This window comes from Cryptotermes secundus, unplaced genomic scaffold (assembly GCF_002891405.2).
Source record: "Cryptotermes secundus unplaced genomic scaffold, Csec_1.0 scaffold115, whole genome shotgun sequence".
Classification (NCBI taxonomy): Eukaryota; Metazoa; Arthropoda; class Insecta; order Blattodea; family Kalotermitidae; genus Cryptotermes; species Cryptotermes secundus.
The window spans coordinates 545130-560173 of NW_019721516.1; the positions used below are offsets into that span (position 1 = coordinate 545130).

The 15044-nt window shown below is 43.1% G+C and overlaps 1 protein-coding gene across 1 annotated transcript in view; it reads right to left on the bottom strand.

The window, feature by feature from the left end:
- LOC111875426 (semaphorin-2A) overlaps positions 1-15044 on the bottom strand; it is a gene marked incomplete at its 5' end in the record, with an annotated part of 143794 nt that overhangs the window by 40452 nt on the left and 88298 nt on the right. The window contains 1 exon segment of the mRNA XM_023871670.2: positions 7552-7822. Within this exon segment, the coding sequence (XP_023727438.2) occupies positions 7552-7822 (271 nt within the window).

Sequence of the window (15044 nt, forward strand, 5' to 3'; positions counted from 1 at the left end):
GTCACGCCACGCCGTATCTCAAGCGGTTAGTCGCTGGCTTCCCACAGCGTCTGCCCGGGTTCAAGCCCGGGGCTGGTCAAGTGGGATTTGTGGCGGACAAAGTGACGCTGGGGCAGGTTTTCTCCGAGTACTTCGGTTTCTCCTGCTAATCTTCATTCCACCAAATTCTCCATCGTCAGAATCATCCGGGGCAGTTAAAATAGGCCAATCAGCCGCTGACGTGCTGAGTGGACTCAGCTGGACTCACCTCCCACTATGTGAATAATAAAAAGAAATACTACAAGTCGGAAGATCGCGGGGCCGATTCCCGATTAGGTCGTTGGACTTTTCTATTGACTTAACCCTTCCAGCCGCACTATAGCCCTAGGGTCGACTCAGCCTCTAACAGAAATGAGTATCAGGAATCATCCTGGGGGTAAATGTCGGCCGGAGCGTAAGGCTGACAAACTTACCGCCATCTGTGAGCCGATGTTTAGAAAATGTGGGAGCCTCGACGTCTCACAAACCTATTGGCCTCAAAGGCCTGTTACAGGGATAGCTTTAACTTACCTTGAAGGATAAAAGGGACGACTTGTAGTTATGGACGATAGGTACGTGTGTGTTTCGAATAAGGAGATAGTGGACACGGGAGGTTGGACGGGGACAGAAGACCCCTCGCCGCAGAATCCCTACCTCGTTACGAAATGAAACACGGGGCCTCAAAATTGGCGTGCTCTTGTGAACATTATAAGACCGAGTTCAGCAAAAGGTTTGTATTCAGAATTGTTCCTTTCATCTTTAGTACAGGCTTCCAATTACTCTTTTCTTTTCTGAGGTACAAAGATAAAATCTTCTAACCAATTATTTTCAGTAGATATAGGGACGATCTATGTGGATGTATACATCCATTCCTCCATACGCCTTCGTGGCATAGTGCTTAATTAGTTAAGCACAGGGACAATTTACTATATAGAGACAATCTATGAACTCGACCGCCAGGGTTCGATTTCCGGCAGGAGCAGTGTGTCTTAATGCAAAAGTTGTTTATACTTGTATTTTATGGAGAATGTTCTGTGGTCTAGTGGTCAGAATTCCTGGCTAAAGATCCAGAGGTCCGGGTTCGATTCCCGGCGCTATCAGATTTTCTGAAAAGTAGTGGGTCTGGAACGGGGTAAACTCAGCCTCGTGAGGATAACTGAGGAGCGATTTCAAGGACATAGCGGCTCTGGTCTAGAAAACCGAAATTAACGGCCGTGGGGATCCGTTGCGCTGACCACGCGACACCCTCTATCCGCTAAAGTTGACACTAACTTCCCCGACAAGCGGCGGTCCCTCGGTCGGTATAGTTCACTTGAGGACTAAAACCACGGAGTAATATTTGAGGCTTTCACGGCGGTGACTATGAAGAAAGCAGTCTTCTGGGATTTGGCACCGTGTATATGTTAACCGACGTTTCGGAGGAATGTATCGCCTCCATCTTCAGGGTAGAAGGAAAAATATAAGAAATCCACAAGCGAAGAGACCGTGAGAACCGGTAAAAGCAGCACGGAGTTTGTTTTGTTTTTGTTATGTATTTCTTGAGTTTAGTGAAAGAAACAGTCAACTCGTTAAGTGTTAACAGATGTCGCAGTTCCCTTAACCCCCAAAATCCTGTACAGTGTTGGTCTTGCTAAACGCGGTGTTAGGAACGTAACAGCGTAGGATTGCTGCTGTGTGGGTTCTGAACATACATCACGCTCAAGTTGGAACTGAGCCCCCTTCCACGTTTCCCATTCTTCACTGAGGTATCTACCTTTTCAATTTTCAATTTCACTTCTGCTTTGTAGTTATCGCATCATATTGTCTGTCATTCGCTCTCTCTTTTTTTTTCGTCTTTAATTTCCTCTCCGTTTTGTTCCTACGTCGGGAGTCTTTTACTCGCTATCTCCTATTGAGAGAAGAAAGGGACAGGGTGGCTGTGAGGAGACGCGAATTTCTCATGAATGATCTCCCATTTCTACGTCTCTGACGAGGACGCCTTGTTCTAGCGTGCCACTGGAGTCAGAGCGGTGGAAGGAGAGTGCTGAATCCTTTTATGAAATTCTTGTACGTGTTATGCGAGTTTATCCCAATAAAGTCGAAGTAGTTTAAGGGGTAGAAAGAGAGAGAAAGAGATTAAGGCGGTTCTGCGTGACTGTGTGGCTTGGTTGAAGCTGGGGCATGTTCCTTAGATGGCTGGGGCGAAATGCATTAAGGGTAATGGTCTGGAACCCCTTGTCTATGAAGAGAAGATGCAAAGATGAAGAGATGGATGTTGCATCCGGTCCAGGGTAGTATTTTGGGTGTAAAGTTCCCTTTTCAAGGCGTCCGCCGTTTAGCAACGCGAACAACTGACGCATGAATATAATGCTGGAAACTTCTTGCAGTTTCCTTTTGTACAGCGAACCAAGAAGCTCCTTTCACCTGGCCATCAGTTACGGGCTTTGTACATTGCTGACGCAATAAAATCAGCCTACACTTTAAACGGGTAATGTTAACTCGTCATGACGGACCACTTCATAACATCTTCATCTCATTTTCGCATATAAATAGCGAAAGGGGCACGCGGTAGCGTAGATGGTCGAGGCACAATGCTACAAAATGGAAGTTCGCGGTTTCGAGTCCCGATGAAGTGGATTTTTCCATTAACCTAATCCTTCCAGCCGCACTATGGCCCTGGGTTCGACTCAGCCTCTAACACAAATGAGTACCAGGAATGTTCCTTGGGGGTAAATGGCGGCTGGCGCGTACGGCTGACCTCACCGCCATCTGTGAGCCGATTGTCTAGAAAATGTGGAAGCCTCGATGTCTTTCAACCCTATGGTCCTCCATGGCCTGTTATAGGGATAGCTTTACCTTCTTTTTACCTTTATATAAAATAGCATTTAGCAAGAAGAAGAATTTTTACCAGCAAATTGGACTTAAATTTGAGGAAGAAACTAGTGAAATGCTACATTTGGAGCATTGCTTTGTATGGGGCTGAAACATGGACACTTAGGGCAGTAGATCAGAAACACCTGGAACGCTTCGAAATGTGGTGTTGGAGAAGGATGGAGAAGATCAGTTGGACCGATTATGTGAGAAATGAAGAAGTGTTAATTAGAGTCAGTGAGCAGAGGAATATCCTACACGAAATAAGAAAACGGAAGGCTAATTGGATTGGTCATGTTTTACGCAGAAACTGCCTTCTAAAAGAAGTTACTGAAGGAAAGATAGAGGGGCGGATAGAAGTGGCCAGAAGACGTAAGAAGATGCTGGATGACCTTGGGGACAGAAGATGATACTGCCATTTGAAGGAGAAAGCTCTAGATCGCATTAAGTGGAGAAATTGTTTTGGAAGAGATGTGGACCTGTCGTCTTGACAGATTACCGATGATGATGATGATGATGATGATGATGATGATGAAATAGCGAAAAAGCTAATTCAGCTGTAAAATGTGACAAACTTGTAAACAAAATCATATTTAGTTTCTGTGTACAGCTTTCTCGTCCTTCTTCTTCTTCTTCTTCAGCAGCAGCTATCAGGGATTTCACCCTCTGTTACGTTTAGATTAAAAAGTAACCTTAAATCATGACCCATTTAGACATCTGATGTGACTCCAACTGGGGGAGACATTTTAATTTGGGGAACAGAAATACCTGTCACGAGTCTGGATCGGTATGTATATATTTTAAGGAAATTGTGAAAGAATACTTTTTACATATGCGATACAGTCTCAAATGCAACTTCACAGATTATGGCAGAATCACCACCTATTCCATGTTTTCATGTAAATTCACGACATGTTTCAGCCATACATGGTCATCATTAGGTGCGTATGATGATTTGCGTAAACTGCTATAGTGCGTTGTAATACTATCAACATTACGTTTATTGTTTTGAAAAGACCAAACTCGTTCTTGTTAAGAAAATCATCATTCACTTGATGACAGCCCTGTGTGGCCGAAATATGTCCAGAATTTACATAGAAACATGGACCATTTGGTGACTGGCCAATAATCTGCGAACCTGCATTGAAGGGTGTACTGTGTGTGTGTGTGTGTGTGTGTGTGTGGGTGTATATACGACAGCCATTCGAAAAGTAACCTTCGGTGAGATATGAGCAAAACAAGCAATTAGAAAAAATGTTGTGCCCCAACCATCTACGCTACCGCGTGCCCCCATCAACAATGAAGAGGTTAAACGAATTCGAAAACAAATTTAAAACAGGGTGGATCGACCCGTCTGAAGCCCTTTCTAAAGCAAACGAAGAGATTCTGTTCTATATACCACGTCGTGTGGTAACGCTAATGACTAATATGGCGAGGTCTACATCGTGCTGGGTGATGGATCGTCCTATCTACCTTCCCATACGCGCCGCAGCCAATTTTGTGAGTCAGGACCCGTGCAGGAATGTGTCTCCTTGCCACGTTATTTATACGTGATCCAGGGGTATCCTCTGCAGAGCCAGACAGAACAGTAACACCCAGCAGCACCCGAGGCTGTAAGCTTCATTTCAAATCCAACGTCACGTTGGAATACATAAAGCGTACTGGATTAGTATTCAAAAGGTCCTGGGTTGGATCACAGCCGTCGCTACAAATCTTAAGATATGTGAAAATATTACATTTGACGATATCTGAAGACAGGAGTACAGCCTGTTTCTGAAATATCGTCTACACCAGATACACGTCAGGCAATGCGTAACGTTCAAAAGAATATTATAACAATTATTTTTTTGACACCCATCGTCCTAATTTTTATTCAAAACGTTTTGGAAACTCAACTTGGTCTCAAACTTCAAATAAAAAACATGAGCCATCTATAAGTAAACCAAGCACAACACAATGCATCTGGGGGAGTTACAATAAAAAGAAAAGACATATTTAATCACATGTCTGGTGCCTTGCACTTTAAGCCCGTGCACAATGTCCTGGCCACACTCCATATTATTATATAATATAAAAAAACTGTGGCCTGTAGTCCGCAAGCGAAATATACCGACCCAGCGATCGCCGCTTGTCGGCGAAGTTAGTGCCAACTTTTACATATAGAGTGTGTGTGACGAGATCAGCGCAATGGATCCCCACGGTCGTTAATATCGGTTTTCTAGACCGGAGCCGCTATTTCCTTGAAGTTACTCCTCAATTATCATCATGAGGCTGAGTGGACCCCGTTCCAGATCCACTACCACTCAGAAAGAATCTGATAGCGTCGGGAATCGAACCCGAACCTCTGGATCTGTAGCCAGGAACTCTGACCACTAGAACAATTACGAACACATAAGAAAAAACTGAACGTAGGTAGACCCAGGAAGAGACGGAAAGAGAGTTGAGCCGGAGGAGGCCTGAAGCTGGTGATGATCATGATGAACTCTGTGAGGAAATGTAGAACACAAATAGCTAAACCATGGTCGAAGAATGTAAATATGAAGGTACGTCAAAACAAAAGGAATCAAGTACCAGCGGGGGTCAGATATGTCACTTAAGACGCAAAGAACGTTAACTGGTCCAGCGTCATTAAATTAGCAGGAAGGCAAAATTGTAAAAACTTCAGCCGTGGATCTTACGAATAATTTATTGCCAATTTGTGGAAGGGACGTAACACTTCCTGCTCGACAACACAAAGAAAGCAAGCGACCATCCATGTGCTAAATAAAACAAATTATAAACTTCTATCCCCCCCTACGCGTCTCTTAAAGGTTTTCTGACGGGGGTACAACCACCCCTGACATTACAGTGTCTATTGTTGACCGTAGAGGCCCTGGAATAATTAGACAGGGGAATGACACACGACTTTTAGGCTCATCCTCAACCCCTGCGGCTCCACGAAGGCGCGCCATGACGTTCTTTCACGGCAATGCATGCAGGGGATGAAGGGGGAGGAAATTTCAATTATGTTCACCAACCCCCACCCCCCAATTGAGCAGCATTAATTTCTGCAACGGTATTTCGTATCTTCAGGCCTCACCGCTCTTCATACCTACAATGTAATTTTAATCATCCTTCTTATTTCTTTCTTCAGGAGATATTAAGGAGGGGGGGGGGATGCGGAAATATGAAAATCATTCAACCAAGAATGTCACATCGCAGACTAAATAGGCGTTCCTTTCTATGGGGCATATTCAACTAGGAACTTCCTTACGCCTCATTCATGGCAAATAGAAATCAAATAAAAGCGTACAAGTTTTCTTTCGCGGAGAGCAGAGATCGAAAACATATTGAGACATGCCGCCTAAATACCGGAATATTGACGTCGGAGTGGGCGTTCATTGCTAGACAACGGCTCGGTAGGCACGTTTCTGCTATAATAAGAGCAGTGAATGCATCGTTGCCTACGTGACAATTGTAAACATGTATTCAGGACAACGGCTAGGTAAACGTTTACTCTCAAAGCAACGGATGGATCGTTATCCTGACAACGGAGGGATGAATTGTTCGACTCGGTGTCCCCTAGCAGGTACGCCAAGCAGATATAAAACAGAGTGCATTCGCGAGCAGAGTTCAGAAGCCAAAAGCGAGAGAAGAAGCAGGGTGCCAGAAGCAAGAGGAATCGCCAGAACCAAGAGAAGAAGCAGAAAGCCAGAAGCGAGAGGAGACTCCAGAACCAAGAGACGACGCAGAAAGCCAGAAGCGAGAGGAGACTCCAGAACCAAGAGAAGAAGCAAGAAGAAGCGAGAAATCTCCCAAAAAGTGAAGTATAAAAGATGCAAACAACAGTGAGGGATTCGTCATCCAGAAATAGTTGAATGTGTGAATTATTGTAACCGAGTGTAATTGTGTTAGTAACATCAAATAAATCTAATTATCAAATCTAGAATCCACAATTATTGGTCACGGAAACCCGAACACGTGACAATATTAAAGAGAATGGGAGTCTCGCCTAGAGCATAACTAACCCTATCGATCAGAACCCTACTTCAGAATCTGACAGTTGCTGAACTTGTCAATAAATTGCCTGTTTTTCTTATGAGAACCGGAAGTACATGGCCGAATTCACAGAAACCGCGCCACTGACCTATCCCAAGCCAAACGAATCGTAATCCACAGCAACACCAAATTTATTTTAGTATCATCTTTATTCAGGATTTTCGGATTAATATTTGTATACATATCTCATCTCCCCAGTGCGTGCTACAGCTCCTACCTTTCTCATCACTCATATCTGCACATACAAAAAAAAAACTCAGTGACTTTAGTCAGCAAGCGAACTATACCGACCGAGCGACCGCCGCCTATCGGCGAAGTTAGTGCAAACTTTAGCGGATAGAGGGTGTCGCGTGGTCAGCGCAACGGATCCCCACCGCCGTTAATTTCGGTTTTCTAGACCGGAGCCACTATTTTCCTTTCAAGTAGCTCCTCAATTATCCTCAGGAGGCTGAGTGAACCTCGTTCCAGGCCCTCTACTTCTCAGGAAATCTGGTAGCGCCGGAAATCGAACCCGGGCACTCTGGATCTGTAGCCATGAACTCTGACCACTAGACCGCAGAGACGGTCCTCTGCACATACAAAACACCTGTTAAGCTTCCCATCTGACCGCTACTACTTCTCAGCACGTCCCAAATCTGTACTCACTGTCCAGCCACTTGGAGTCGTACTTCAAGGTTCTCTTGAAGCTGTACTCTCGCCGTCCCGTGGTCAGGTTATGAAGATCAGTTCGGAAGATAACTGTGTCCGCCTTAGTGAACTCTGCGTTCGTGCCGCTGTAGAGGCCGGGCAGCTCCCCCGGGTTTCCCTTCTCCACCCACAGAGCCGTCGAGTTGTCGGCTGGATCGTAAGGGCACTTGGCAATCCCCATACCCACTCCAGGAACATACTCGTGGCGGGGGAGGTGCGTCAGGTTAGACTGCAACACACGTACACATATTTCTGTAGCAACTAAAGAACACTGCTAACAACACGCGCTTCTGGTAAGCGCGTAAACCTTCTTCAGAAGCTAATGGTCGCTAAATTAGTAGAGATATTTTGATTTATGGAAACCAATGGTTCATTATCGTGTTTACGTGAGTTCATTATTAATCCCCTCCCTAAACCAAGTGAATGAAGTCCACACCACCAAAACTTATTCCTTAAAGATCCAGTTTAATATTATCCTCCTGTCTACGCCTAGTAAACCAAATGTCCCTGCCATTAAATACCGTATTTACGCATGTATAGGCCGCAGCACAATTTTCAGACAGAAATTATAGAAAAAATAATTTTCTTGGAATATTATTTCAGGAGTAGAACACCCTGTATTACTAATTATGAATATATTTCTTTTAAATGAAGTGTGATTTCGAATATAAGCCGCACCCCAGTTTTCCTCTTGAATTTTTGGCAAAAAATGTGCGGCCTATACGTGCGTAAATACGGTACTTCCTATTTGACTTCTGTAAATTTACTTGCACTGTTATCTTGGTGTTTCCCTTCCATCACTAAATCTGAAGTCTTCGAACCCCCTGTGAAATCCAAATATTTTTCTCAGCACCCTGTTTCCAAACACCCTCAATCCATGCTCCTACCTCAGGCTTGCAGCAAGTTTCACGTCCATACAAAACAAAACACAGAAGACAGGAAAGCATAATTATCTGAACTGAACTGGAACAAGCATTCCTCGTATGAAATCTGCATTTAATTAATTCGTGAATTAACTTCGATAATCTCTGATATCCTTCATTGGTGTACTGAGTACAGAATGGATCTGCATTAAAACTTGCTCAGAAAGTATGTCGTGATTCTTGGAAAAATTCTCCGCAATTTCATTTCCTGATTCATGTAATAATACCATCTCAGCAGCAGAACGTAGGTACAGGGCGACTGAAAAGCATCGTTTTGAAAGAATTTGGAAGGAACTGGTCGTAACCAATTACAAATAAGGCAGTACCAGAGTGATTCTCTGCACTGTGTCATCCTCAGAACATACTGTAACGGGCTGCTCAAAGCATTAAGGTATGGAACCAGAAAACCCGTGTAACGCCGTCAACAACAGAACTGCCGTTGCTTAGTAGCGAAGGTCTCAGTAATCACAACAGAGGAACTACTGAAGACGTCTCCTAGGCAACGGATAGAGAAATGGACAGCTATATCGGAGACGCAAAAAGAGAACCCTTAAGGAGGTGATTTCCATACGGTTCGACCAGAACCTACTTCAGAGAGAGAACTGACCAGAAGAAGCCAAAATATGACAGAAGAATACAGAAGGGTAAAGAAGAGAAGACTAGAGGCTAGTGCAAGATGCGGACGCAGCGAGAGATTCGTTATCCAGAAGGAGTCAAATGTGTGAACTGTTGTAACTAGGTGAAATTGTAATAGAGACGCATAATGAATCTAATCAATCGATTCTAGGACTCAGAATACCAGTCATGCGTACATGTGACAACATGTATACGTCTTGAGATAGGTCGATTTCACGTTAGAGGGGTCGTAACAAACATTTTAATAATTCATATACAATAGGTTCTATTTCGAAATAGGACATAAAGTCTAATCCGTTACGGAAGAAACATTCCTCCATTAGTAAAACAAACAAAAACCAAAACAAACTCCGTGGCCTGTAGTCCGCAAGCGAACTATACCGACCGAGCGACCGCCGCTTGTCAGCGCAGTTCGTACCAACTTCAGCGCATAGAGGGTGTCACGTGGTCAGCGCAACGGTTCCCCACGGCCGTTAATCTCGGTTTTCTAGATTTCTATTTCCTTGAAATATCTCCTCAATTACCCTCACGAGGTTGAGTGGACCCCGTTCCAGACCAACTACTTCTCAGAAAATCTGGTAGCGCCGGGACAGCTGGATCTGTAGCCAGAAACTCTGGCCACTAGACCATAGAGACGGTCATTCTTCCACAATTTCATAAGAAATTACTGACACTGGCATCTCGCAAAATATCTTCAGATTTCAATTACGATTATGATCTAAATTATTCTCAAAAACCACAAATGTGACGAGCCCTGCATCTCACTGCACTGAGTGGCACTGCGTCATTCTCAGTTCTAGAGCAGGTCTATAAGGAGCTCCCTTAATATCCGTTCCGTTCTGATGGGTGCGGTCAATTTTCGTTCGCTTCCCATCTTCTTGGGATAGCTCATAAAATTCTGCAGACATGTAAACTATCTTTATGCGTTTCCTTAGAACTTCCTTTGATCGGTACACATTTTACTGCTTATATTTTCTACAAGGTCAGAATACAGATTACTGCAAAGTAATGATGTCACAAAATCGCCATAAAATTGAGGAATCGATGCAGAACACAGCAACGTACTTCACAGTGGCTACATTCTCATAAATCCGAACGTGTACCCAGTGGAATTATAAGAGGTTTTCGAAGCACCGGCAGTAAAACTTGTACATTTTATGATTCCGACAGATTAGGTCCTGTAGACTGAAACTATGTTATCACGTTTCTGTAATTTACTTCCGAAAAAGGAAGGCCACATACTCATTTCTCAAATGCGGATTTTAACCTGTGTCATTTAGTGGGGATTTCATAATTTCACGCTACTCACAGCAAAGACAGCAACACAAATGTTTTTTGTTCAAAATTTATAGAAGTTTTCGTTAGTTAACACATCAGCATAACCCTGTAAGTGGTGATACAATGAGTTACAGCATCTCCACGACGGAGAGCCCTTGTGAATTTGTCGCCGCTCAGATGGCAAACGATATTCTTTAGAAATAACCCGCCACTGGATCCTCTCCTCAGCCACCTAAATCCAACCCATACACTACAATAATATACATTTCAATATTATCCTCCATCTACGCCTAGCTTTTCCTAATGATCTGAGGTTTTCACGCTGAAATTATGCATGGATTCATCACTTTTCGTGCACGCTGCATACCTTGCCCATCTCATCCTCCTTGATTTGATAATCATAATAATATTTCGTGAAGATCAGACTTATAAATTATTAAGCTCCTCCAACGCCATTTTCAATGTCCTACCAATTCGTCCCTTTTTAGGGATTAATAACACCAATACAGCTGGCGGGGTCTGGGTGAATTTTACCACTTTCTTGAACGAAACTCTTATTCATGTACTAGTAACTTAAAAAAAAAAAATTGAAAATATCCAGAATATTCGTTCGTCAAGTTTGATGCAACTCGAACGACCGCAATGCCATCTACCTTTTAGTGTTCCACCTTAGTCTCCACTTTCTTACTACCCTCTATGTTTGCGATCCCATGTTTATTTTATACCAAAGCGTCTCCCTTTCTCTTCTTTCTTTTCTTCCTTTCCCTTTTCTCTCTTTCGTGTTTCCAAGTGGATGGTTTCTACCATTGACGTCGTCTGCTTGCTTTCAATCTTTTATTTATTCTTTCGCGCCCCAAGTCCCACGGAGAAGTCTGTAACTTGTTTGCAGAAAAGCCTCACCATGCAATGCAACATGTGTGGCCAAACTCCTGTCTACTGCCGCATTTGGCTTTCACTCTCTCCTTGCAGCTAAATATTCAACTAACTTAACTGACTAATCTGAAAGTGCCATAACTGAGGCGGTAAGTCGCCGGCTTCGCACCCTAGCGGCCAAGATTCGATATCAGGTCAGGTGGAACTTGTAGTGGACAAAGTGGCACTGCGGCGAGTATTCTCTGCACACTTCTATTTCCCCTGCCAATTCTAATTCTACCGAATCCTCCACACACACACAGTCCTGTTGCATTCAGCAATAAAAGGTCATGACCAAATGTTCCGATGGATTCTATTTACATCCTCAATCTATTCATTTCCTGAGTTCCCTACATAAAGTGAATAATATTGTCGCATAATGTCGAGGTTGTATCCCTCCGCATGTTACGGCTCAAATAATAATGATGAGATTTCTGCGCAATCTGATATTAGGAGAGTCTCAAACAAAAATGGCCATCGGGTTTAATTTTGATTCGTACTGCTCAAATAAGAACCCTAGGGGTACTTCATATGAAATTCAAACTGAACACCCTAATTTTCTAAACAAGCTGATTATGGTAAACATTTGTAAATAACATAAAATATAAACACCAGGAATAGCCAATAAATAGGCCACATATGGATATAAAACGTAAAACATGTGATATTCGAAGCTGAAAAAAGAATTTATTCCCCGACATATTTTCCACCAACTCTGATTGTCCCATTCTTCTACCAGTGCGTCGAAACCCGCAGCATAAATGTCTTTGACTGTTGTCTCAGCCACTTCCGCACATGGCCAGGCATCATCTGCGACTTTTTAACGTCCTTGAGAGAATTTTCGACCCAGTTGTGAAACGCTTTACGCGACAAACACTTCCAACCGTAAACAGGGAACATTTCTTTATGAATATCCTTTGCACTGAGTCCTTTTGCCCACAAGAAACGCACAACAGCACACTCCTCAAGCACTGCCGCCATTTTGAATACTAAAACCAGACTCTGAACATGGTATGGGCATCTGCTACTAAGACTTCCATGAAGCTGGACTGTGCTGCTACCTAGTGATACACACAGGAAACATGTTACTTACATTAGAGCTGTGTTACATCTATTTGTGACCTATTTGCTGGCTCTCCCTCGTATATTTCATTATTTTGTTCTAAACACGAGGCAGTAAGTATTTAACCAAGTACCTATAGCGAAAACTTAATTTCTGATGCTAAATAGTAATTTATTTTGATTTCGATAATGTAGGTTAAGTTGCACTGGAAAGATAAAATAAGGCAGGACCATGCAATACATAAACCAAAAGGCAAATAAAGATGAATTTTGAGGCGAAGAAGCTCATCCTAGAGGAGAGGGGATTAATGTGAACCGGACGGGTATTAAAGAATACCGCAGGGCAGAGGAAGGTGCTGAAACTGGCCGAATTGCTGCCACAACCGCACGATATTGCACGCCCACGCGCTGTTATTTAGTGCAGCAGGAAGTCATTTCGTTTGTTTCTGTCGAGTTTGAAACATTTGAACGTCGGAACAAATTAACCGAGAACTGTGTGTAGCCTATGTTCCGGTTCTCTCTGCTTATCATACATTGCATGAACGAACGTTAAAAGGGGAATAAGACGTGATATCGTTTGTTAGGAATCCACGTAAGACAACATTTTCATTCAATATGGCTAGATAGGTAAAACAGAATATTAAAATGGTTTACAATTCCATTACACACGCGTTTTCAAGGTACCAGAAAAAAGTAATCCTGTAATTTGATTGCATATCAGGAATAGGGATAATACAGTAACTATGTAAACAGTTTAAACATCATTATTTTACATATTATTTCTACATAAGACATAGATTTTTCCCCCCTTGGCACTACAGCCCCAGTGGGCCTAGGCCTACCTCCATGAACTTCTCCGTTCACTTCGGTTTTTCTAGAGCTTAACACATACGGTAGGACTCCTTGGGCGGGTGATCAGCTCGTCGCAAGGCCTCTACCTGTACACAAACACAGAAAAACGCACACACAAACTAAACATCCATGCCCTGAGTGGGATTCGAACCCACGATCCCGGTTTCCAAGCGAGCGAAGACAGTGCATGCCTTAGACCGCTCGGCTATCGTGACCGGCTTGGTATGTGTTTATTCTGTTTATTTTGTGTTGTCCTATGTTTAGGTAGAGGCCTTGCGATGAGCTGCTCGCTCGTCCAAGGAGTCCTACCGTCTGTAAAATGAGCATCAAACTGAAAATCAGAGGCCAGGGCCCAAAGGGGGCTGTTGAACCAGTGAAGAAAATCTTACACTCTGTACGTTCCAAATTACTATCTGTATTTCATATTGCCTTTACACGTCTTACAAAAGAAAAGAAAGGGGGAAAAAAAAAGAATGCCACAAGAATGAAAGTTTATATGCGTGTGTAAATAGTACAAGAAATCAGAAATTTGTAAGAAGATACTAATAATTTTTGGGTTCTCCGATAGATATTTATGAAGATATTCAGAAGAACTCCATAATTCCCTCAATTCCTACATACAAACAAGTTATGTTCTTTTATTGTTCCCCCATAACATCTGTGACCGCCTCTGTGGTATAGTGGTCAGAGTTCCTGGCTACAGATCCAGAGGTCCCGGGTTCGATTCCCGAGCGCAACCAGATTTTCTGAATACTGGGTCTGAAACGGGGTCCACTCAGCCTCGCGAAGAAAATCGAGGAGCTATTTCAAGGAAATAGCGGCTCCGGTCTAGAAAACCGAAATTAACGGCCGTGGGGATTCGTTGCGCTGACTACGCGACACCCTCTATCCGCTAAAGTAGGCACGAACTTCGCCGACAAGTAGCAGTCGCTCGGTCGATATAGTTCGCTTGCGGACTCAAGCCACGGAATTTATTTATAACATCTGCATTACCAATAATTACACACTAAAATCAATGAAGTAACTAATTTCATGGTGCTGAGTCTTTTCTGAGAAGCCAGCAGTCTCTCAGTTACTCAAGAATTCCCTAAAATTTCATATGTGTTCACAAGAGTCCTCCACTGATCCCCATCCAAAGCCAGATGAAGCCAGCCTATACCTCCTCATCCTATTTCTGTAAGATTCATCTTAATATTATCTTCCCATCTATGTTTAGGTCTTCCTAGTGGTCTATTTCCTTCCGGATTATCCAAGTAAAAACCCATATGCATTCCTTTTCTCACCCATGCGTGTTACATCTCCTGTCTATCTGATTCTACTTAATTTGATCATTATATTTGGCGAAGAGTAGAAGTTATGAACTTCCTCATTATGAACTTTTCTCTAACCTCCCATGATTTCATTCCTCTTCGGTCCAAATATTCTCATCAGCACCCTGTTCTCAAGTACTCTCAGCCTGTTATCCTCCTATTGTCAGAGACCAAGTTTCACATATGATGCACGCAAAATCGCGAAGACGTCCGAAAAATCTATGTACTCAAAATAGCGTCCACATCTGTCGTCAAGTTCTCAACATAAAACAGCGAGTGCCTGACATACATTTTTAAAGATATGATTCAGTTCCAGTCTTCTATGAAGTACAATGTCCCATACAAGAGAAATGTAACCTTGCTCTCCCAAAGCACAACTCTGCTGCTCTGACAAGTGCAGAACATGTGTAACTGGCGACATTAATAATATGAAAGCTCAAGAAACGAGACATGTGAGAGACAGGACAGCGTAGCAGCT